At 46.5% G+C, this 23,785-nt stretch overlaps 1 protein-coding gene across 2 annotated transcripts in view; it reads left to right on the top strand.

Moving 5' to 3' along the window:
* The window catches only part of NAPRT (nicotinate phosphoribosyltransferase), a 71,124-nt gene extending 48,432 nt beyond the window's left edge, over positions 1-22,692 (top strand). For both annotated transcript variants that reach the window (XM_040352153.1, XM_040352152.1), the window contains exons 8-13: positions 602-686; positions 3,680-3,760; positions 4,621-4,723; positions 8,512-8,669; positions 13,377-13,490; positions 22,408-22,692. In XM_040352153.1, coding sequence (XP_040208087.1) covers positions 602-686; positions 3,680-3,760; positions 4,621-4,723; positions 8,512-8,669; positions 13,377-13,490; positions 22,408-22,506 — 640 coding nt within the window. In that variant the 3' untranslated portion in view covers positions 22,507-22,692. The remainder of the gene's footprint in view (positions 1-601; positions 687-3,679; positions 3,761-4,620; positions 4,724-8,511; positions 8,670-13,376; positions 13,491-22,407) is intronic.
* Positions 22,693-23,785: the final 1,093 nt, after the last annotated feature.

Here is a 23,785-nt window from a genome sequence, read left to right on the forward strand (position 1 = left end):
CAGCTTACCTGTAAAATCCTTTTCTTGGAGTACATCACGGGACACAGAGCTCCCACCCCTCTTTTTGGGGACCATTTTGGGAGGCATACTGCTTGCTACAAAACTGAGGTACTCCTCCTATGGGAGGGGGTTATATAGGGAGGGGCATTTCCTGTTTGAGATTGCCAGTGTCAACACCTGAAGGTACTCCATATAACCCACATAGTAATGAATATGCTGCTCTGTGTCCCGTGATGTACTCCAAGAAAAGGATTTTACAGGTAAGCTGTATTAAAAATCCCTTTTTTATTATTTTTTTTTTTTTTTAATACTATTGGCGGCGATCTGCGATTTTTTTTTTTTTTTTTTTTGTGACTGCGACATTATGGCGGACACTTCGGACAATTTTGACACATTTTTGGGACCATTGTCATTTTCACAGCAAAAAATGCATTCAAAATGCATTGTTTACTGTGGAAATGACAGTTGCAGTTTGGGAGTTAACCACAAGGGGGAGCTGAAAATTTCCATGGAAAATAACTGTATCTGAAAGAATCATACCGCCAGGGAGGTTAAAAACAAGTTTTAATACTTTTTTTTTTTTCTCTTTCTTCTTTTACAGATTTGATGTTCCAGCTTTGGAAACCTTGTCCATTGCGGTCAGTAACAACATCAGTGAGAAAAGTCTGAAGCTCCTGACCCGGGCGGTGAGGTTCTGGAATCTTCTTCTATCACTTTATGGGGTAGATTCACATAGGAGATACGACGGCGTATCTCTGAGTCCGGCCGGTCGTATCTATGCGCCTGATTCATAGAATCAGTTACGCATAGATTTGACTAAGATCCGACCGACGTAAGTCTCTTACGCCGTCGGATCTTAACTGCATATTTACTCTGGCCGCTAGGGGCGTGTACGCTGATTTACGCCTAGAATATGTAAATCAGCTAGATACGCCTATTCACGAACGTATGCCCCAGCCGCCGCAGTACATTTACGTCGTTTACGTTAGGCTTTTCCCGGCGTAAAGTTACCCCTGCTATATGAGGCGTATTCTATGTTAAGTATGGCCGTCGTTCCCGCGTCGAATTTTGAAAATGTTACGTTGTTTGCCTAAGTCGTCCGTGAATGGGGCTGGACGTCATTTACGTTCAAGTTGAAACCAATGACGTCCTAGCAGCGTACTTTGGAGCAATGCACACTGGGAAATTCCACGGACGGCGCATGCGCCGTTCGGGAAAAACGTCAATCACGTCAGGTCAAGCCTGATTTACATAACACACGCCCACCTCTTCACAATTTGAATTAGGTGGGCCTATTTACGCTACGCCGCCGCAACTTTCTTTTAAGAATACGGCACTTGCCTGTAAAAGTTGCGGAGGCGTAACGTAAATAGGATACGTTACGCCCGCACAAAGAAGCGCCATTCTACCTGAATCTACCCCTATCTCTCTAAGGCCCAAAATTACTTTGCAGCTGTGAGATTTAAGAGACCTTATTGTTCTCCACTGCAGTTTAGTAACACCCCACTGGTCTTGTCTCTCCCCCCACCCTGTGACTGGACAGTAAAAGTAGAAGCAGCAGACGTTTATCGGCTGTCACTCTGTTCTCTCCTCCTATCAAAATGTTCCTTGTTAGCATATTGGCAGCGCGGCATAACTAATTGGCTCTGCTGCATGGAGACTACAAAGGGCTGATGCCAGCCCCCGAGGGCTTTCACACTGGATCGGTGCGCTGGCAGCTTCTTTGCAGCGCATTAGGAGCGATGAACTCACCGCTTCTAAAGCACCCCTGCCCATTGAAATCTATGGACCGCGCCGGCAAAGCGCCGCATTTACCGCAGACGCCCAGGCGCTTTCAGTGTGAAAAAAAAACCCTAAAGCTAAACTACGGAGCAAGTATAAGGCTGCTTTCACATTGGGCAGCGGAGGTGCGGTGACGGTATAGCCGCGCTATTTTTAGCGCCGCTATACCGTCGTATTTAACGCGATATTCGGGCACTAGCGGTGAGGTTTTAACCCCCGCTAGCGGCCGAAAAAGGGTTAATTCGGGCGGTATTGCCACGGTTTCCCATTGATTTCAATGGGAAGGCTCGGCATAGGAGCGGTAAACACTCCGCTCCAAAGATGCGGCTAGCAGGACTTTTGGAGCGGTCCTGCTACCGCACCGCTTCAGTGTGAAAGCCTTCGGGCTTTCACATTGAAGCCTGCAGGGCATGATTTTTTCATGCGGTATAGCAGCGCTATTTTTAGCGCTGTACCGCATGAAAAACGCCTCAATGTGAAAGGGGCCTTAAAGACACCCATCTCACACTGGAGTGAATAGAGCGGCTCTTTCCGGGCGCTAATTTTAGCGCTATAGCACCTGCAAAGCGCCTCAGTGTAAAAGGGGTCTCAGGCTGACCGCTGTGGCCGTGCCAGAGCACCTGGGGGGGCAGGGGAGTTTGCCACTTATGCAAGGCTACTTTCACACTTAAAGCGGGGGTTCACCCGTACATAAAACAATTTTTCCCCTTAGATTCCTGCTCGTTTTGTCTAGGGGAATTGGCTAGTTGTTTTAAAATATGAGCCGTACTTACCGTTTACGAGATGCATCTTCTCCGCCGCTTCCGGGTATGGGCTGCGGGACTGGGCGTTCCTATTTTGATTGACAGTCTTCCGAGAGGCTTCCGACGGTCGCATCCATCGCGTCACGATTTTCCGAAAGAAGCCGAACGTCGGTGCGCAGGCACAGTATAGAGCCGTACCGACGTTCGGCTACTAGTGACGCGATGGATGCGACCGTCGGAAGCCTCTCGGAAGGCTGTCAATCAAGAAGGAACGCCCGCTCCCGAAGACCCATACCCGGAAGCGACGGAAGAAGATGCATCTCGAAAACGGTAAGTACGGCTCATATTTTAAAACAACTAGCCGATTCCCCTAGACCGAACGAGCAGGAATCTAAGGGGAGAAATTGTTTTATGGGTGAACTCCCGCTTTAAAGCACCCGGCTATAGCGGTAAAGTGCTGCTAGTTTTAGCGGTGCTTTACCATCGTTTTTAGCGGTGCTTTTGAACAGCCCCCCCCGATAGCGGCAGAAGAAAGGGTTAAAAGCGCCTCCGTTGCGGTGCTGCTGAAAAGCACTTTGCAGGTGTTTCAGCAGCGTTGCCCATTTATTTCAATGGGCAGGGCGTTTTGGGAGTGGTGTGTGTATACAGCGCTCCCAAACCGCCCCAAAGATGCTGCTTGCAGGACTTTTCAGAACGTCCCGCCGATGGACCGCCCCGGTGTGAAAGTCGCACTGATATGAATGGTAGACGGGTTTTCCGGCGTTGAGGGGCTTTTTCTAGTGCTAAAAAGCCTGAAAACTGCCTCAGTGTGAAAAAGCAGCCTTAGCGTCCAATAACTCCCCCTGGATGTTTTTATATATATATATATATATATATATATATATATATATATATATATATATATATATATATATATATATATATATATGTGTATGTATATATATATATATATGTATGTATGTATGTATATATATATATATATATGTGTATGTATGTGTATATATATATATATATATATATATGTGTGTATGTATGTATGTATGTGTATATATATATATATATATATGTGTATGTATATATGTGTGTGTGTGTGTGTGTGTGTGTGTGTTGTTTCAGAACCATGTTTGTGTCTCATATCTGCTTCTCTCTGACAGGAGAATGAGATTAACGTGATTGGCGTTGGCACCCACCTAGTGACGTGTACCCTCCAGCCCTCCTTGGGCTGCGTCTACAAGGTAAGAATCCAACATGGGAGATTATCGCTTGGAATTTAGTTTGTTTGTTTAATTTTTTACCGGAGTAGCCTTTATTAAAAAAAATAAAAAAATTCACGGTTGGGTCCTTTTGAAAGACTTTGTCACGCTGCTGTGAATTCAAGTTTCCACTCATCCTCACTGTTCACTGGATCCAGGCCCGGACTGGCCATCGGGCATATGCCCGGTGGGCCACATGTCACATCTCCCCCCCAGTGTAACATGCAGGGGGTCCAGAAATGTTAGGGGGGTGTCTGTGTAACAGTGGGGGGCTGTGTAATGTAAAGGGGTCCAGAGGTGCAGGGTGCTGTGTAATGTAAAGGGGCCCAGAGGTGCAGGGTGCTGTGTAATGTAAAGGGGCCCAGAGGTGCAGGGTGCTATGTAATGTAAAGGGGTGCAGGGTGCTGTGTAATGTAAAGGGGCCCGGAGGTGAAGGGTGCTGTGTAATGTAAAGGGGCCCAGAGGTGCAGGGTGCTATGTAATGTAAAGGGGTGCTGTGTAATGTAAAGGGGCCCAGAGGTGCAGGGTGCTATGTAATGTAAAGGGGTACAGGGTGCTGTGTAATGTAAAGGGGCCCGGAGGTGAAGGGTGCTGTGAAATGTAAAGGGGTCCAGAGGTGCAGGGTGCTGTGTAATGTAAAGGGGCCCAGAGGTGCAGGGTGCTGTGTAATGTAAGGGAGTGCAGGGTGCTGTGTAATGTAAAGGGGTCCAGAGGTACAAGGTGCTGGAACCTCACATCCCATCATTAACCGCCGCGGCGCCCCCCGGGGCTGCTCAGTCTAAAATACCCAGGCCTATTTTTTGTCCCAGTCCGGGCCTCAATGTGTTTTTCTCCTTCTGCAGCTGGTGCAGGTGAACGATCAGCCCCGGATGAAGCTTAGTGAGGACCAGGAGAAGACGACGATTCCTGGGAGCAAAGCCATCTACAGGCTGTATGATGGTTCTGGTAAGTGCAATCCGGATACATTGATTGTTTTCAGAGAGAATTGTGGAAATGTCGCTGTACTCTGTTAGGAGTAGGGTTGTCCCGATACCGATACTAGTATCGGTACCGATTACGAGTATTTGCGGGAGTACTCGTACTCCCGCAAATACCCCCGATACCGAAATAGAATACTCCCCCCGCCGCCGCATCCCCGCTTGGTTAATACGGGCGGGGAACATTTGAATAGCTATAGTGTTTCCCGCCGCGTATAGACACTCCCCCTTGCTCGGGTGAACTGTCCAATCCCGAGCAAGGGGGAGTGTCTATACGCAGCGCGGCGCGAAAGACTACAGCTATTCAAATGAAAGCTGTAATGTTCCCCGCCCGTATTAACCAAGCGGCGGCACGGCGAGGCAGCATGTACGGTAAGGGGGACATGGCTGGATATGGGGGGGACATGGCTGGATATGGGGGGGACATGGCTGCATATGGGGGGGACATGGCTGCATATGTGGGGGGACATGGCTGCATATGTGGGGGGACATGGCTGCATATGTGGGGGGACATGGCTGCATATGTGGGGGGGACATGGCTGCATCTGTGGGGGGACATGGCTGCATTTGGGGACACATTTAAAAAAAAGTATCGGTATTCGGTATCGGCGACTACTTGAAAAAAAGTATCGGTACTTGTACTCAGTCCTAAAAAAGTGGTATTGGGACAACCCTAGTTAGGAGTGTACAATTTACAGGTTCTGAATTACTGCATGACCTGCTGATCTCCATGGAAGTCATAATATTAAATAAAAGCACATTCAGTGCAATGTTCTGTACCGCCGTGGATTTAATGAATAAAAGTAGAAAAAAAAAAAAAAAACTCTGACCGCATAAAAAAAGAGTAATACTGCCTGGGTCATACCCAGGAGACCTGTTGGGCCACTTTCTGCATTTGTTGCTTTTCAGTTCATAAATTATTTTTTTTCCTTCCCAACGAAAGTACACATATATGCAGCCCCACTGGACTGGGCTTTGTTCTGTGGGGCTGCATATATATGTGTGTGGGTCTCACCGTGAGTCCTGGGTCCTGTACTAATATTTTGGGTCTCACCGTGAGTCCTGGGTCCCGTGCCAACATTTGGGGTCTCACAGGGAGCCCTCGGTCCCGTACTACCATTTTGGGGCCTCACCGGGAGTTCTAGGTCCCGTACTAACATTTGGGGTCTCCCTGGGAGTCCTGGGTACTGTACGAACATTTGGGGTCTCGCCGGGAGTCCTGGGTCCCGTACTAAGATTTGGGGTCTCGCCGGGAGTCCTGGGTCCCGTACTAACATTTGGGGTCTCGCCGGGAGTCCTGGGTCCCGTACTAACATTTGGGGTCTCGTCGGGAGTCCTGGGTCTCGTACTAACATTTGGGATCTCAGAGGGAGTTCTGGGTCCCGTACTAACATTTGGGGTCTCGCTGGGAGTCCTGGGTCCTGTACTAACATTTGGGGTCTCGCCGGGAGTCCTGGGTCCCGTACTAACATTTGGGGTCTCGCCGGGAGTCCTGGGTCCCGTACTAACATTTGGGATCTCAGAGGGAGTTCTGGGTCCCGTACTAACATTTGGGGTCTCGCTGGGAGTCCTGGGTCCTGTACTAACATTTGGGGTCTCGCCGGGAGTCCTGGGTCCCCTACTAACATTTGGGATCTCAGAGGGAGTTCTGGGTCCCGTACTAATATTTGGGGTCTCGCTGGGAGTCCTGGGTCCTGTACTAACATTTAGGACCTGGAACTTCCGGTTCCAGGTCACCTAATTGCTGTGATAGCCAATCAGAGGCTATAACAGTGATCAGTCACTGTGAAGCCCTCCCATGTGTGTTTTTTTTTTTTCTCTCATAAACAACTTTTTAAAAATAAAGAAACAATACCTAGATCTAGGTCACTACCAGGGTTGGTGTTTTTTGTTTTTGTTTGTAAAAAAAAAAAAAATGCTTTTATTTTTGCCAATTTTTTTCTTTTAGGCAGCACCATTGGGGGGCTTTGGTAAAAAAAAACAGTATATCGGGGGACTAAACAGACCCCTGATGTCTCACTTATGAGTCTCTGCAGCCTCAGCTGCACAAATTGAATGAACATGAAGAGCTCAGCACTGTGACCCCCTGTTCATTCACAAACCAAAGCATAGTAAACCTAGTTTGAATAAACACAGTGAGTGATTGGCACTGATCTAGTTTGCAGCATTTGCTCTATAGTGTTTGGTTACCTGATTTGGTATGATTTAGTGCTTTGTGTAGGATTCACAAGGCATGCAGGGGCTTTGCAGTGAGCTCACCTTGGTTATCCAAAGTGAAAATGTATCCCTAATTCTGTGAGTGATTTTAGGGGCGAGAGATCTATGGGGTGCTCCTAAGATGCCAACCAATGGACCTGTGATAACGAGACACAGGAGCCATATAAAGGGAAAAGCCGTATCTAGATACCAATCCACCAAAGGATTCGATTGTTGTGTTCATGCAGAACTTCATGAACTCTCTCCATTAACATTGACTATTTCTAATCTTAATGCTGCTAATGTTATATTATACTTTCCTATCTATTTACTTTTAGTTTCAATGGCGTAAATATTGCACCCTAAGATACGATGGCGTAGGAGACTTACGCCGCTCGTATCTTAGCCTAATTTAAGCGTATCTGGCTTCCAGAATACGCTTAAATATACGACGGCGTAGATTCAGAGTTACGCCGGCGTATCTACTGATACGCCGGCGTAACTGTCTATGAATCTGGCTAATTGTGGGCCAGATCCACGTAGACCGGGCGCAACTTAAATCGGGAAAGTTAAGTTACACCGCCGCAATTTTTCCAAGTTAGTGCCCGATCCACAAAGCACTTACCTGGAAATTTGCGGCGGTGTAACTTAAATCCGTCCGGCGCAAGGCGGGCCCAATCGAATGGGGCGAGTCCCATTTAAATTAGCCTCGCTCCCGCGCCGGACGTACTGCGCATGCTCCGTCGGGTGCACCGACGCACCGACGTCATTTGCTTAGACGTTAACGTAAATGGCGTCCAGCGCCATTCACGGACGTCTTACGCAAATGACGTTGATGTTTAAATTTCGACGCGGGAACGACGGCCATACTTAACATGGCTTAAGAGAACTAGGGCTCAGCCCTAGTTTTACGCGGCGCAACCCGACGGAAACTACGTAGATTTAGATCGACGGGACGTTCGGGGATCGCCGTAAGTCTTCATTTGCATATTCTACGCCGGCCGCAATGGCCTCGCCACCTAGCGGCCGGCCTAGAATTGCATCCTTAAGATCCGACAGTGTAATTCAATTACACCTGTCGGATCTTAGGGATATCTATGCGTAACTGATTCTATGAATCAGTCGCATAGTTAGAAACAGAGATACGACGGCGTATCAGTAGATACGCCGGCGTAACGGTCTATGAATCTGGCTAATTGTGTTTTTTGGTTTGTGCTGCTCAGTGTATTTCCGCTTTAACCTCTTTGCACCGGCCCTTTTTAAGAGGCTTAAGATCACGTGCCCGCTGTGATTCGCTGTCACCGCGGTCATGTGATCCAAAAACTCCTGATCGCAAGCAGTGATTGGAGGCTTACGGTTAGGTGCTGTTAACTGTGCCGGGGGGGGGGGGGGGGGGCACTCTCAGCACAGTTGTATGCGCAGAGTCTAGGCGCAGAGGGGCCGCATATTTGCGTGCGGCCGGCACCAGGTGGTAAGTATATTTTGGTTTGGGACTGCTTAGTATAACATGGCACCGGTTTATATCTGTTATCCATATCTCTGCCTTGTCCTCCATACCAGGCCAGCCGCTATTGGACCTCATGGCTTTGGAGGAGGAGCCTCCTCCTGAGATCGGGAAGGAAGTGAAAATTTATGAATTGGGGAAAAACACCGAGACGCAAACCGTTACCCCTCTGAGGGCCGAGCTGCTTCACCGCGTCTACTTTAAGAACGGACAGGTGAGGGGACAGAGAAGTGGGATGTGTTAAAGTTGCATTGCTGTGTATAGAAGCTGCTTCATCAGCCAATCAGGGTTCAGCTTTCATTTTTTTTATTATTTCTTTTTGCGTGATTCTACTTCTAGTTCCTCTAGTATTACACAAGCCCTGCCCATAGACTGCTTTCACACTGGTTTTACTTCAATTAAAAAAAAAAAAAAATTTGCATTACAAAAATCAGAAGAAAAACACATGACCATTAAATTCTATGGAACACTTCAGACTGGTTAGCTGCATTTTTGGTGCGGCAAAAAGTTCGCACCTCCTATTGAAATGAACGAAAATGACAAAAACACGACCCGATCGCCACTGGAGTGCGGCAATCGGTCCCCGGAGCTGAAGAACGGGGAGAGCCGTGTGTAAACACGGCTTCCCCGTTCTTCACTGTGGCGGCTGCATCGATTTATAGGGAGACTCGATCGATGACGTCAGACCTACAGCCACACCCCCCTACAGTTGTAAACACACACTAGGTGAACCCTAACTCCTACAGCGCCCCCTGTGGTTAACTCCCAAACTGCAACTGTCATTTTCACAATAAACAATGCAATTTAAATGTATTTTTTGCTGTGAAAATGACAATGGTCCCAAAAATGTGTCAAAATTGTCCAAAGTGTCCGCCATAATGTCGCAGTCACGAAAATAATCGCTGATCGCCGCCATAAGTAGAAAAAAAATAAAAATTATAAAAATGCCATAAAACTATCCCCTATTTTGTAAACGCTATAAATTTTGCGCAAACCAACCGATAAACGCTTATTGCGATTTTTTTTTTACAAAAATATGTAGAAGAATACGTATCGGCCTAAACTGAGGGAAAAAAAAGCTTTTTTTTATATATTTTTGGGGGATATTTATTATAGCAAAAAGTAAAAAATATTCATTTTTTTCAAAACTGTCGCTCTATTTTTGTTTATAGCGCAAAAACTAAAAACCGCAGAGGTGATCAAATACCACCAAAAGAAAGCTCTATTTGTGGGAAAAAAAGGATGCCAATTTTGTTTGGGAGCCACGTCGCACAACCGCGCAATTGTCAGTTAAAGCGACGCAGTGCCGAATCACAGAAAAAAAAAAAAGTAATTTTTTTTCTAAATTTTCAGTCTTTTTGTAGTTGTTGCACAAAAAAAAATCGCAGAGGTGATCAAATACCACCAAAAGAAATCTCTATTTGTGGGGAAAAAAGGACGCCAATTTTGTTTGGGCACAGTGGCTGCGTGTGATGGGCACAGTGGCGACAATTGATGGCACAGAGGCTGCATGTGATGGCATAGTGAGGCTGCATGTGATGGCATAGTGAGGCTGCATGTGATGGCATAGTGAGGCTGCTATATATTATTTTTTATTTTTTTGCTAGTCAGAAAAGGCTCATTTAAAATAACAAACATTTTTTTTATCTGGCATTTTATATTAATAAAGTGCTGGTCACCTCACCTCAGTCAGTCTCCTCCCCTCCCCCCCAATCCAGTCATTTAATTATATGCTCTTAACAGGTTCTACTTACTTTTAATCAAGTTCAGTAGTCTTTTTTAGCACACTGTCTGCTAGGTTCAAATTCCACTAGTCAGGCAGGCTCCTCGAGACTAGTCCTTGCCTCTCTAGCTTGTCACAGGCAGCGCCGACACACCGCTCTCTGCGCAGCGCTCCAAGTCCCCCCTTCCGGCCGCGAGTGGGCAATTTGTACAGTGCCGCTGGCGGCCGTGGCAGAGTTTCACCTGCGGCTGTGCCCCCCCCCCTCCTATACAAAATGGTATCGCCCAGGGCACCCGTCCGCCCCTGCCTTGTACCGGCGGCCCTGTGTGACCTCCGCCGAACCCCCGAGACTCACTCACCGAACCCCTGGGGTTCGATCTAACCCAGGTTAAGAACCACTGCTCTATAGGAAATGGCCCCACAAGATATATGAAATCCTATACTGCACAGGATATAGGGGGAAGGGATGCCTTGAACTAAAACTTTCAGACAGAAACACTTATAAGAAATACCTTTTTAACCAGTTAACAACCGCCCTATAGACGATATTTGTCAACAAGGCGGTTGCTTAACTCTGGGAGGACGTCCATGGACGTCCTCCCAGAATCGCGCTCTCGCGCGCCCTCTGGGGTGCGCACACAGGAATGTCCGTGACAGCGGCGGTTTACCACGTGATCGCTCCGTCCAATGACGGAACGATCACTTGTAAACAAACTGGCGTCATGTGATGACGCCGGTTCCTCCCTCCCCTCTCTGTACCGAACGGTACAGTGTGAGAGGGGAGAGAGCAGATGCAGCTGCTGTGGGCTGGATCTGTGACAAATGCAGTCACAGATCCAGCCATCCTTCCCTGCCCCAACTCTGCAATACCCCACAATACTCTGCAATACCCCACAATACTCTGCAATACCCCAAAATACTCTGCAATACCCCAAAATACTCTGCAATACCCCAAAATACCCCACAATACTCTGCAATACCCCAAAATACTCCGCAATACCCCAAAATACCCCACAATACTCTGCAATACCCCACAATACTCTGCAATACCCCAAAATACTCTGCAATACCCCACAATACTCTGCAATACCCCACAATACTCTGCAATACCCCAAAATACTCTGCAATACCCCACAATACTCTGCAATACCCCAAAATACTCCGCAATACCCCAAAATACCCCACAATACTCTGCAATACCCCAAAATACTCTGCAATACCCTGCAATGTCGTCTATGGGGATTTTTAAGTAGCAAAGTTTGGCGCCATTCCACGAGCGTGTGCAATTTTGAAGGGTGACATGTTGGGTATCTATTTACTTGGCGTAACTTCATCTTTCACATTTATGCAAAAGAATGAAGAAAAAATACTAAATTTGCTCAATTTTATAACAGAAACAAAGAAAAATTTATTTTTCTTACAGAATTTTCAGTCTTTTTTCTCTTCTAGCGCAAAAAAATAAAAACCCAACGGTAATTAAAAATAACACCAAAAGAAAGCTCTATTTGTGTGAAAAAAAGGACGATAATTTCATTTGGGTACAGTGTTGTATGACTGAGTAATTGTCATTCAAATTGTGAGAGCACCGAAAGCTGAAAATTGGTCTGGTTATTAAGGGGGTTTACGTGCCCAGTGGTCAAGTGGTTAAAAAACATATTTTTAGAATATTAATAAATATATCTTGACAGCTTCTAAAAATCGATAACTGGGTTCAAATGTCACATCAGGAGATTATTAACTCAAACCCAACATCCACATCACTTTAACAGGGATTTGTATTCTTAATGATATTACTGACCAAATTATATTTTTAGATTTTAAGAATATAACAAATTATGATCAGTCATATTTTCAATATCAATGCCAAAATGGCACAATTTCTGCCAGGGGGATGCCGGGAGATTTAAATCTTGCTCCTGTGTTTGGCCGGTGTCACCATACAATATTCTTTTTCAGTTGGCAGATCTAAGCCCATAATGTTTCCTTGATGCAATTGGAGGTTTCATTGCCCTGATCCTGTAGGGAACAAGGGTTGCTGATCAGCATGATGTAGTGGAGGGTGGACACAGGCCCATAGCTTGTGAAGGTATCAGATGGGGAGTTTGCACATTGGCGATTGTCCCATTTTGTGTTTTTTTTTTTTTTTTTTTGTGTAAAATAAATAAATCATCTTTAACCACTTGCCGCCCGCCAATGACAGATTGACGTCGGCAAAGTGGTTGTAGAATCCTGACCGGACGTCATATGACGTCCTCAGGATTCTGAGCCGATGCGCGCGATCGTTGTTGCAGGGTGTCAGTCTGACACCCCGCAACACCGATCAAGGTAAAGAGGCTCTCACGGAGACTCTTTACCACGCGATCAGCCGTGTCCAATCACGATGTAAACAGGAAAAGCCGGTAATCGGCTTTTCCTCACTCGCGTCTGTCAGACGCGAGTAGAGGAGAGCCGATCGGCTGCTCCTGTGACAGGGGGGGGGGTTTGTGCTGATCGATTATCAGCACGATGGATGGCCACTGGACCACCAGGGATGCCCACTAGACCACCAGGGATTAAAAAAATTTAAATAAAGGTATGTCACCCTAGACCACCAGGGATGAGGACACAAAAAATGGATGCCAATTAGTGCCGCAATGGATGCCAATCAGTGCCCACAATGGGCATCACTGATTGGCAGGCATTGTTTGGCACTGATTGGCATCCATTAGTACAACACATACAATAGTGCCCATCCGTGCCGCCCATCAGTGCCGCATATTAGTGCCCATCAATGCCACCTCATCGGTGCCCATCAGTGCCGCCTTATCAGTGCCCGTCAGTGCAGTACCATCAGTGAAGGAGAAAACTTACTTATTTACAATGTTTTATAACCGAAACAAAAAAAACTTTTTTTTTCAAAATTTTCGGTCATTTTTTTTTTTTTTTTTTGCAGAAAATAAATATCCCAGAGGTGATCAAATACCACCAAAAGAAAGCTCTATTTGTGGGTACAAAATGATAAAAATGTAGTTTGGGTACAGTGTAGCATGACCGCGCAATTGTCATTCAAAGTGCAACAGCGCTGAAAGCTAAAAATTGGTCTGGGCGGAAAGGTGTATAAGTGCCCGGTATGGAAGGGGTTAATTTGTAATAGCTTGAAGGTATTATGTTGTCTCTAGTCAGCAACATGCTCTAATTTTAGATATTTTGTGATTTCAGCTGTCGGACACTGAACCTCTTCCCAGCATCAAAGAAGTGCGATGTTGGGCTCAGCGATCTCTGACCAGCCTCAGTCCCGAGCACCGCAAACTGGAAGAGCCCCAACCGTACCGGGTAAGACAGCCGGGCATTTCTTCACGAAACACATTAGCCCGGATTCACAAACAGCGGCGCATATTTATGCCGCCGTAGCGTATCTTCTTTACGCCGACGTAGCGCAGAGAGGCAAGCACTGGATTCACAAAGCCAGTACTGCCAAAACTGCGCTGGGTTTCCTAGGTGTAAGCCGGCGTAGGTGGAAGTGGGCGTGAGCCATGACCCCATGCAAATGATGGGCTGAGTCTCAGACAGATACGTATAATGAACGGCGCATGCGCCGTCCCGTGGACGCATCCCAGTGCGCATGCTCAGAATCACGTTGGATCTACTCCCTAAGATACGATGGATTACTGCCTACGGCGTCAACGTAACCTACGCCTAGTCATATTCACGTCCTACGTAAAATACGTCGGCTTGTGTTCCCTGGTGCAGCCCTTTGCATGGATGCTGCTGAGTTACACCTCCTTTATGGGGCATAACTTTACGGCGGACGTATGACTTTACGCGCACTGCGTCGGACGGACGGACGGACGTGAATCGGCGTATCTCCCTCATTTGCATATGTGAATAGAAAATCAATGAGAGCTCCAAATATGTCCAGCGTAAATATGCGCCCCCTCTACCCCGGCGAAGGCAAGTTACATCGGTCGGATGAAGCCTATTTTCAGGCTTATCTTAGTTTTGTGGGCACGGCGCACAGATACCACGGCGCATATTTGCACTTACGCGGCGTATCTCGAGATACGTCAGCGCAAGTGCTTTGTGAATCGGGGCCATTATTTCTGGACTGTTCCAGCTTGTTAGTGACTGGTGCTTATGCTTTGTACTAAAGCAGCATATAGAGCAAGCTTATTTTAACCCGTTCCCGCCCGGCTTATACAGTGGAACTTCGGATTGCGAGTAACGCGTTTGTGATGTCTCGCAAAATGAGAGGGATTCAAGTGTCCGCATTTGGCCAGAGGTGCGGGGACGCCAGTGACACTCGGAGCCGTTCGAAGATACTCGGCAATACTCTGTTCCCGAGCATTTCTGACTTCAGCCGAGCGGTCTCTGAGTATTTGCGAGTCTCTCCGGCGCGCCCCCCCCCCCCACCTCTGGCCACATGCGGTATTGCATGCCATAGAAGTCAAAGTGTAACAAATTATCTTCGTTTCCATTGACTTCTATGGGGAAATTTGCTTTGATATGCGAGTGCTTTGGATTACAAGCATTCTCCTGGAACGGATTATGCGCGTAATCCAAGGTATGTGTATATATATGTGGATTCACAGAGAGTTAGGCCGGCGTATCAGTAGATACGCCGACCTAACTCGGAATCTGCGCCGACCTGAGTTTAAGTGTATTCTCAAACTGAGATGCACTTAAACCTAGCTAAGATACGGCGGCTTGCGCCGTCGTATCTTAGGGTGCAATATTTAGGCTGGCCGCTAGGTGGCGCTTCCATTGCGTTCGGCGTACAATATGTAAATCACTAGATACGCCTATTCGCGAACGTACGCCCGGCCGACGCAGTAAAGATACGCCATTTCCGTAAGAGATACGCCGCCTAAAGATAAACATGCCCCCTAGGTGGCGTAGCCAATGTTAAGTATGGCCGTCGTTCCCGCGTCGAAATTTGAAAATTTTCCGTCGTTTGCGTAAGTCGTCCGTGAATAGGGCTGGACGTAATTTACGTCCATGTCGAAACCAATACGTCCGTGTGGCGTACTTTGCCGCAATGCACACTGGGATATATACACGGACGGCGCATGCGCCGTTCGTAAAAAACGTCAATCACGTTGGGTCACCACCCATTTACATAAAACACGCCCCCCTCATCCTCATTTGAATTAGGCGCGCTTACGCCGGCCTATTCAAGCTACACCGCCGTAACTTAGGAGGCAAGTACTTTGTGAATACAGTACTTGCCTCTCTGACTTACGGCGGCGTAGTGTAAATACGCTACGCCGCCGCAAAGATGCGCGCCCCTACCTGAATCCAGCTAATAGTGTGTAAGTATATACTCGAGTATAAGCAGAGTTTTTCAGCAATTTTTTTGGTGCTCAAAATGCCCCCCTCGGCTTATACTCGAGTCAACTTTTTGCGCCTGATCTCCCGGACTTTGGGGACCCGGTACCGGCTGGCCGTAGGTCTCCTGGACCCCAAACTTGCCACTCTTCCTATACAAGTGTGCAAAGTTTGTTGTCCAGGGGAACTACGGCCGGGGAGCACCGATTTTCAAAACCCGGGAACCCCTTCCATAGACTCCCATGTTAAACGGTAATTTCTCCAGTAACTTTGGGGACCCCGTACCGGCTGGCCGTAGGTCCTCTGGACCCGAAACTTGGCACACATGTAGCCCCAGTTCTCCTCTACAAGTGTGCCAAGCTTGCTGTCTGGGGGATTTACAGCCGGAAAGCACCGATCTTTCAAATCCGGGCACTCCTATATACTCCCATGTTAAATGTCTAGGCATGGACACAGTGAGGCATGCAGATGGACACCCTAGGGGACAGATCCACATAGATCTGCACCCGCGCAGCGTATAAGAGATATGCTACGCCGCCGTTCTTTACCTGGCGTTCTTTCAAATCCTCAAAGATTTCGCGCCGTAAGTTACGACGGCGTAGTGTATTTCTGGCGGCGGAATTCAAATCGGCAATTAGGGGGCGTGTTTCATTTAAATGAAGCGCGTCCCCGCGCCGAATGAACTGCGCATGCTCCGTTTAGAAATTTCCCGCCGTGCATTGCGCGAAATGACGTCGCAACGACGTAATTTTTTTAACTTGGACGTGAATTACGTCCATCCCGATTCACGGACGACTTGCGCAAAAGAAAAAAAAAATTCAAATTTCGACGCGGGAACGACGGCCATACTTAACATGGCAATTCTAACTATACGCCGCAAAATACCAGCTTTAACTATACACCGGGAAAAAGCCGACTAGAGATGATGTAAGAGAATGCGACGGCCGCGCGTACGTTTGTGGATCGTCGGAAAAAGCTAAATTTGCATACCTGACACGGAAAACGACGTGAACTCCACCCAGCGGACGCCGAAGTATTGCATCTACGATCCGAAGGCGTACGCCTGTCGGATCGAACCCAGATGCCGTCGTATCTTGGTTTGAGGATTCAAAATAAAGATACAACGCGGGAATATTGAAAGTACGCCGGCGTATCAGTAGATACGCCGGCGTACTCGCTCTGTTGATCTGGCCCTAGGCTTATACTCGAGTCAATACGTTTTCCCATTTATTTATTTTTGTGGTAAAATTAGGTGCCTCGGCTTATATTCGGGTCGGCTTATACTCAAGTATATAGTGTGTGTGTGTATGTGTGTATGTATGTGTGTGTGTATATATATATATATATATATATATATATATAAATATTGCTACTTTCTTCTGAAGATTGCAATTTCATCACAGGGGAGTGAAGGGCGCCTTACATTTGATTCCATGCAAAGTTCTATAAAACATCGAGCATTTTGTTTCCCAAGTGTAAAGAAATCTTCTCACTCTTCACCTATAGAAGTCGGTAGCTCCGCCCTCGCCTCTGAGCCGGGTGTTTATAGTATTGAAGTTTTATGACCGACAGGGAAAATCTTTAAAAGCTCAACCCCAGCCAAATCATCCAGCTGCTGAATAGAGCAGAGAAGGGGTTAGCGTTAGAGCCTGCCAGGTATTTACCGCCATTTATATCGCCCCCTAGTGGGAGGATTTTCCCCGCCATAGACCTGTCGGAACAGGTGAGATGGAACATTTTACCAGCAGGGTGAGGGAGGAATGGAGACGACTTTTTCAGCTGTTAATTGCTTTTAATCACAGATATTAACACTCAACATATAGTTCACCTTTTTATGCACACAAAAAAACGCTGGAGTTAGACTTTAACCACTTCAGGTTTTTCCCCACTTAACGACCAGAGCATTTTTTTGCGATTCGGCACTGCGTCGCTTTAACCACTTAAGGGACCCCTTCACGCCGATATACATTGGTAGAATGGCACGGCTGGGCACAATCACGTACCTGTTTGTTTCTCTTTAAGCCGTGGGGGTTGCTCACGCGACACGATCCGAAGCTCCGTGATCGCGGACCCGATCGCCGCTGGTTTCCCGCGATCGGTCACAGGAGCTGAAGAACGGGGAGAGGTGAGTGTAAACACTTCTTCCCTGTTCTTCACTGTGGCGCTGTCATTGATCGTGTGTTCCCTGATATATGGAAAGACTATCAATGACGTCCAGCCCCACCCCCTACAGTTAGAAACACATATGAGGTCACACTCAACCCCTTCAGCGCCCCCTAGTGTTTAACTCCCAAACTGCAATTGTCATTTTCACAGTAATCCGTGCATTTTTATAGCACTTTTTGCTGTGAATATGACAATGGTCCCAAAATTGTCCGAAGTGTCCGCCATAATGTCGCAGTCACGAAAAAAATCACTGATCGCCGCCATTAGTAGTAAAAAAAAAAATATTAATAAAAAAGCAATAAAACTATCCCCTATTTTGTAAACACTATACATTTTGCGCAAACCAATCGATAAATGCTTATTTTTTTACCAAAAATAGGTAGAGGAATACGTATCGGCCTAAACTGAGGAAAAAAAAAATGTTTTATATATATTTTTGGGGGATATTTATTATAGCAAAAAGGAAAAAATATTGCATTTTTTTTTTTTAATTGTCGCTCTATTTTTGTTTAGAGCGCAAAAAATAAAAACCGCAGAGGTGATCAAATACCACCAAAAGAAAGCTCTATTTGTGGGAAAAAAAAGGACGCCAATTTTGTTTGGGAGCCACATCGCACGACCGCGCAATTGTCAGTTAAAGCGACGCAGGGCCGAATCGCAAAACCTGGCCGTGTCCTTTAGCTGCATTTTGGTCCGGGTCTTAAGTGGTTAAAAAAAATGATATAATGTTTGGGGGTACAAAGTTACTTTCTAACAAAAAATACCGTAGAACACCATAGCCAATTGTTTTTGTAAAATCTAAAAGATGTTACGCCGAGTAAATGGATACCCAACATGTCACGCTTTTAAAATTGCGCACGCCTATGGAACGGCGACAAACTACAAACATTACATTATCCATCGGCCAAGTTTTCAAAACCTTTAGAGGTTACCACTTTAGATTGACACAGGAGATGTGGTGCTAAAATGATTGCTCTCGATCTCACTCACGTTGGCGGCGATACCTCACATGTGTGGACGTATTGCCTTGGCAAGCGAGCACAGTGGGGCGGGGAGCACTTCAAAAACATTTTTTTTAATTAGAATTTTTTTATTTCTACACACTCTATTTTTTTGTATCACTTTTATTGCAATCTTAAAGCGGGAGTTCACCCATTTATTATTTTTATTTTTTTTTCCCCCTTAGATTCCTGCTCGTTTGGTCTAGGGGAATCGGCTATTTGTATTAAAATATGAGCCGTACTTACCGTTTACGAGATGCATCTTCTTCCGTCGCTTCCGGGTATGGGTCTTCGGGAGCGGGCGTTCCTTCTTGACTGACAGTCTTCCGAGAGGCTTCCGACGGTCGCATCCATCGCGTCACTCGTAGCCGAAAGAAGCCGAACGTCGGTGCGGCTCTATACTGCGCCTGCGCACCGACGTTCGGCTTCTTTCGGAAAATCGTGACGCGATGGATGCGACCGTCGGAAGCCTCTCGGAAGACTGTCAATCAAGAAGGAACGCCCAGTCCCGCAGCCCATACCCGGAAGCGACGGAGAAGATGCATCTCGTAAACGGTAAACAAATAGCCGATTCCCCTAGACACAACGAGCATCCATCTAAGGGGAAAATGTGTTCTCTGAGGGTGAACCTCCGCTTTAAGAAATACAAACATCCCTTGTAATGGCAATAAAGCTTGACCTGTCCCCTTACTGACCCCAGATCTCTCATCTGCGCTAGAAAGAATCTGAAAACTGGAAGTGACAAAATACTCAACGCTTCCTGTCTCTTAGATCAGGGGGTCTCCAAACTGCGGCCCGTGGGCCAGATGTGGCCCTTTGCTTGCCATTCTCTGGCCCTTGGGGGCACTTATCCTCCCACTGACACCAACAAAGGGGGGTACTATTCCTCCCACTGACACCAACAAAGGGGGGTACTATTCCTCCCACGGACACCAACAAAGGGGGGTACTATTCCTCCCACTGACACCAACAAAGGGGGGTACTATTCCTCCCACTGACACCAAAGATGGGGAACTAATTCTCTTACTGACACCAGGGATGAGGCACTATTCTACACCAATGATGTAACTTTTTTTTTTTTTTACTCCCATTGACCACCAAGCCTTTGTCAATGTTTACTCCCACCAATGCCAGGGCATTTTCTACTCCATCAGGCCACAACTTGGCCCCCCCCCTAAAGTCTGTAAGACCATAAACTAGCCATTGGTTCAGAAAGTTTGAAGACCCCTGTCTTAGACCAGTGGTTCTCAACCCTGTCCTCAAGTACTCCCAACAGGCCATGTTTGCAGGTTTTCCTTTTATCTTCCACAGGGGGGCTTTAAATCGGGAGTCAATGGTTTGATATTTTGGACGGGTATTTTATCTAAGAGAAATTCCCAAAACATGGCCTGTTGGGGGTACTTGAGGACAGGGTTGAGAACCACTGTCTCAGGCTGGGTTCACACTACTACACTACTTTCATCCTACTTTGCTCTGCTACATTGGTCCTACATCCATCCTACTTTCATGAACAGGATACTACTTTGGTCCGACTTCAATGATATTCAATGGGTTGAAGTAGGATCAAAGTCGGACCAAAGTAGTACAGGGAGCATTTTCAAAGTCGGACCGACTTGTCTAGGACCAGTTAAGACAGCTCTCATAGGAAAACATTGATTTTCACACGTCATGCTACATGAGGCTCCCAATGTAGGAGCGTTTGTCAGACAAGTGTGAACCCGGCCTCAGACCATAGAGATGATCGGGGAAGCTCTATGATCAGCTGGGGGAAATGCTGGCTTTAGTCCGGGGCTTCCAGGTGGGAAAGAAATGGTTGCGGAGGACAACCCTTCTCCTGCTGCCTGTAAATGTCATCCAGTGGCTAATTGGCCACTAGGATTGCTTTTACATTGTAGAGCATCAGTAGTTCTATAATAAGGTGACCAGATTTTTTAAATGAAATCCGGGGACATATTTTTTTATTTTTTGCTAGTAATGGCGGCAATCAGCGACTCTCTGCCCATCAACGCCGCCGCCCGACTCGCAGCCTCTCAAGTCTCAGGCCTCGTACACACGGCCGAGGAACTCGACGTGCCAAATACATCGAGTTCCTCTGCGAGTTCAGCCCTGAAGCCGCCGAGGAGCTCGGCGGGCCGAGTTCTCCCATAGAACAACGAGAAAATAGAGAACATGTTCTCTATTTTCTCGACGAGTTCCTCGGCGGCTCCATCGGGCCGAAAGTGTACACACGACAGAGTTTCTCGGCAGAATCCGGCTCTGACCGAGTTTCTCGCTGAATTCTGCCGAGAAACGTTGTCGTGTGTACGAGGCCTTACTCTCCGGGCCCCGGTGTCTCGTCACATTCGGCTCCCCATCACAGATTGCTCCGGAAGTGACGTTCCGTCGCCGCCATCTTGCTACACCCCACACTCCTGCACAGTAATGATAGAGTGTGAAGGGGCAAGCTGACAGACTTGTTCCGGGAACAGTCTGGTCACCCTATTCTATAAAACATAAAAATAACAGGGTCATGATTGCAGCTGTGGCCCCCTGTATAACCACTCAAAATGCTGTGACATACCAGTATGTTGTTTGGTGGCAAGTGGTTAAATCCCACCATTGCTGACTTCTCTATGTCTATAGACCTCTGACCTGCATGCATGTTCCTTTCAGCCAACTCGTGGTCCCGGTCAGGGAAGCCAGAAAGTCCCATCGCCATACTTGTCCCAGGTGTCAGAGACTAAAAATGATTGAAGCCAGGCCACCAGCATCTTTAACCACTTAAGGACCGCCTCCTGCACATATACGTCGGCAGAATGGCACGGCTGGGCACATGTACGTACAGGTACGTCCTGTACTAGTACCCAGCCGCGGGCGCGCTCCCGCAACCCGGTCCGAAGCTCCGGGTCCCGCGGACCCGATCGCCGCGGCGATCGGTCCCCGGAGCTGAAGAACGGGGAGAGCCGTGTGTAAACACACCTTCCCTGTTCTTCACTGTGGCGGCGTCATCGATCGCGTCATCTCTGTTATAGAGGGACACAATCGATGACGTCACTCCTACAGCCACACCCCCCTACAGTTGTAAACACACTTCAGGAAAAAACAAAACCCCAACAGCACCCCCTAGTGGTTAACTCCCAAACTGCAATTGTCATTTTCACAATAAACAATGCATTTTTTGCTGTGAAAATGACAATGGTCCCAAAAATGTGTCAAAATTGTCCGAAGTGTCCGCCATAATGTCAGTCACGAAAAAAATCGCTGATCGCCGCCATTAGTAGTAAAAAAAAAAAAAATTATAAAAATGCAATAAAGCTATCCCCTATTTTGTAAACGCTATAAATTTTGCACAAACCAACCGATAAACGGTTGTTGCGATTTCTTTTACCAAAAATAGGTAGAAGAATACGTATCGGCCTAAACTGAGGAAAAAAAATGTTTTTTTATATATTTTTGGGGGATATTTATTATAGCAAAAAGTAAAAAATATTGAATTTTTTTAAAAAATTTTGCTCTGTTTTTGTTTATAGCGCAAAAAATAAAAAACGCAGAGGTGATCAAATACCACCAAAAGAAAGCTCTATTTGTGGGGGAAAAAAGGACGCCAATTTTGTTTGGGAGCCACGTCGCACGACCGCGCAATTGTCAGTTAAAGCGACGCAGTGCGGAATCGCAAAAAGGGGCAAGGTCCTTTAGCAGCATTTTGGTCCGGGTCTTAAGTGGTTAAAACAACCATCTGTGTGATTTCTTAGTATTTATCTTTTGTCAATTCTTTGCAGGTCGCCGTGACCGAGAAGCTGCACAGTCTCCTGTCCGCACTCCGCAGAAGCAGCGGCGAGTCCAGAGCCGGCCTAATGCAATACCCCACTGGAAACTGATGATTTTGTAGCATCCTGGAACACTTTTCTACACTGTGAAATTTTTATAAAACTGCCAAAAGAATCATTCCCCCCCCCCGCCCCCCCATATATCACACAGAAGTAATATATTGCTCTGTAAATATCGTAGAAAATTTTAGAGATCAAAATATATATTAAAGCTGAACTCTCAGTAAGTAATTGAAATACTTGTTATTATTTACTATTATTTTTCATTTCAGGTACTTGTATAGCGCCGTCAATTTACGCAGCGCTTTACATGTATAGTCTACGTTCATATCAGTCCCTACTCTCCAGGAGCTTAACCACTTAAGGACCCCTTCAAGCCGATATATGTCAGCAGAAGGGCACAGGCACGTACAGGTGTGTCACCTTTAAGGGCCCAGTCGTGGCAGTGGCGCGCTCGCGACCTATTCCTGAGCTCCGTGCCCGCGAGAACCGATCGCCGCTGGTGTCCCACGATCGGGTCACAGGAGCTGAAGAACTGGGAGAGGCGAGTGTAAACACAACTTCCCCGTTCTTCTCTGTGGCTTGCCACTGATCGTCTGTTCCCTGTCATAGGGAACGAGGATCAATGATGTCACACGTCCAGCCACGCCCCCACACAGTAAGAATCACACAATAGTACACACTTTACCCCTTTAGTGGTTAACCGCTTCACTGCCATTTTCACAGAAATAGTTCAATTTTTATAGCACTTTTCGCTGTGAAAATGACAATGGTCCCAAAAATGTGTCCGCCATAATGTCGCAGTCACGAAAAAAAAAATCGCCACGATCAGCTTTTTTACGTGACTGCGACATTATGGCGGACACATCAGACACATTTTTGGGACCATTGTCATTTTCACAGCGAAAAGTGCTATAAGAATGCACTATTGCTGTGAAAATGGCAGTGAAGGGGTTTAACCACTAGGGGGCGCTAAAGGGGTTAAGTGTGTACTATTGTGTGATTCTTACTGTAAAAAATATTTTTTTATAAAAATGTCATAAAACTATCCCCTATTTTGTAAACGCTCTAACTTTTGCACAAACCAATCAAACGCTTCTTGTAATTTTTTTATTTTTTTTACCAAAAATAGGTAGAAGAATACGTATCGGCCTAAACTGAGGGGGAAAAAAAGTTGCTTTATATATTTTTGGGGGGGGATATTTATTGCAGCAAAAAAAATTTTTTTTTTAAATTGTTGCTCTATTTTTGTTTATAGCGCAAAAAATAAAAACTGCAGAGGTGATCAAATACCACCAAAAGAAAGCTCTATTTGTGGGGGGGAAAAAAA

This window comes from Rana temporaria, chromosome 5, assembly GCF_905171775.1.
Source record: "Rana temporaria chromosome 5, aRanTem1.1, whole genome shotgun sequence".
Lineage (NCBI taxonomy): Eukaryota > Metazoa > Chordata > Amphibia > Anura > Ranidae > Rana > Rana temporaria.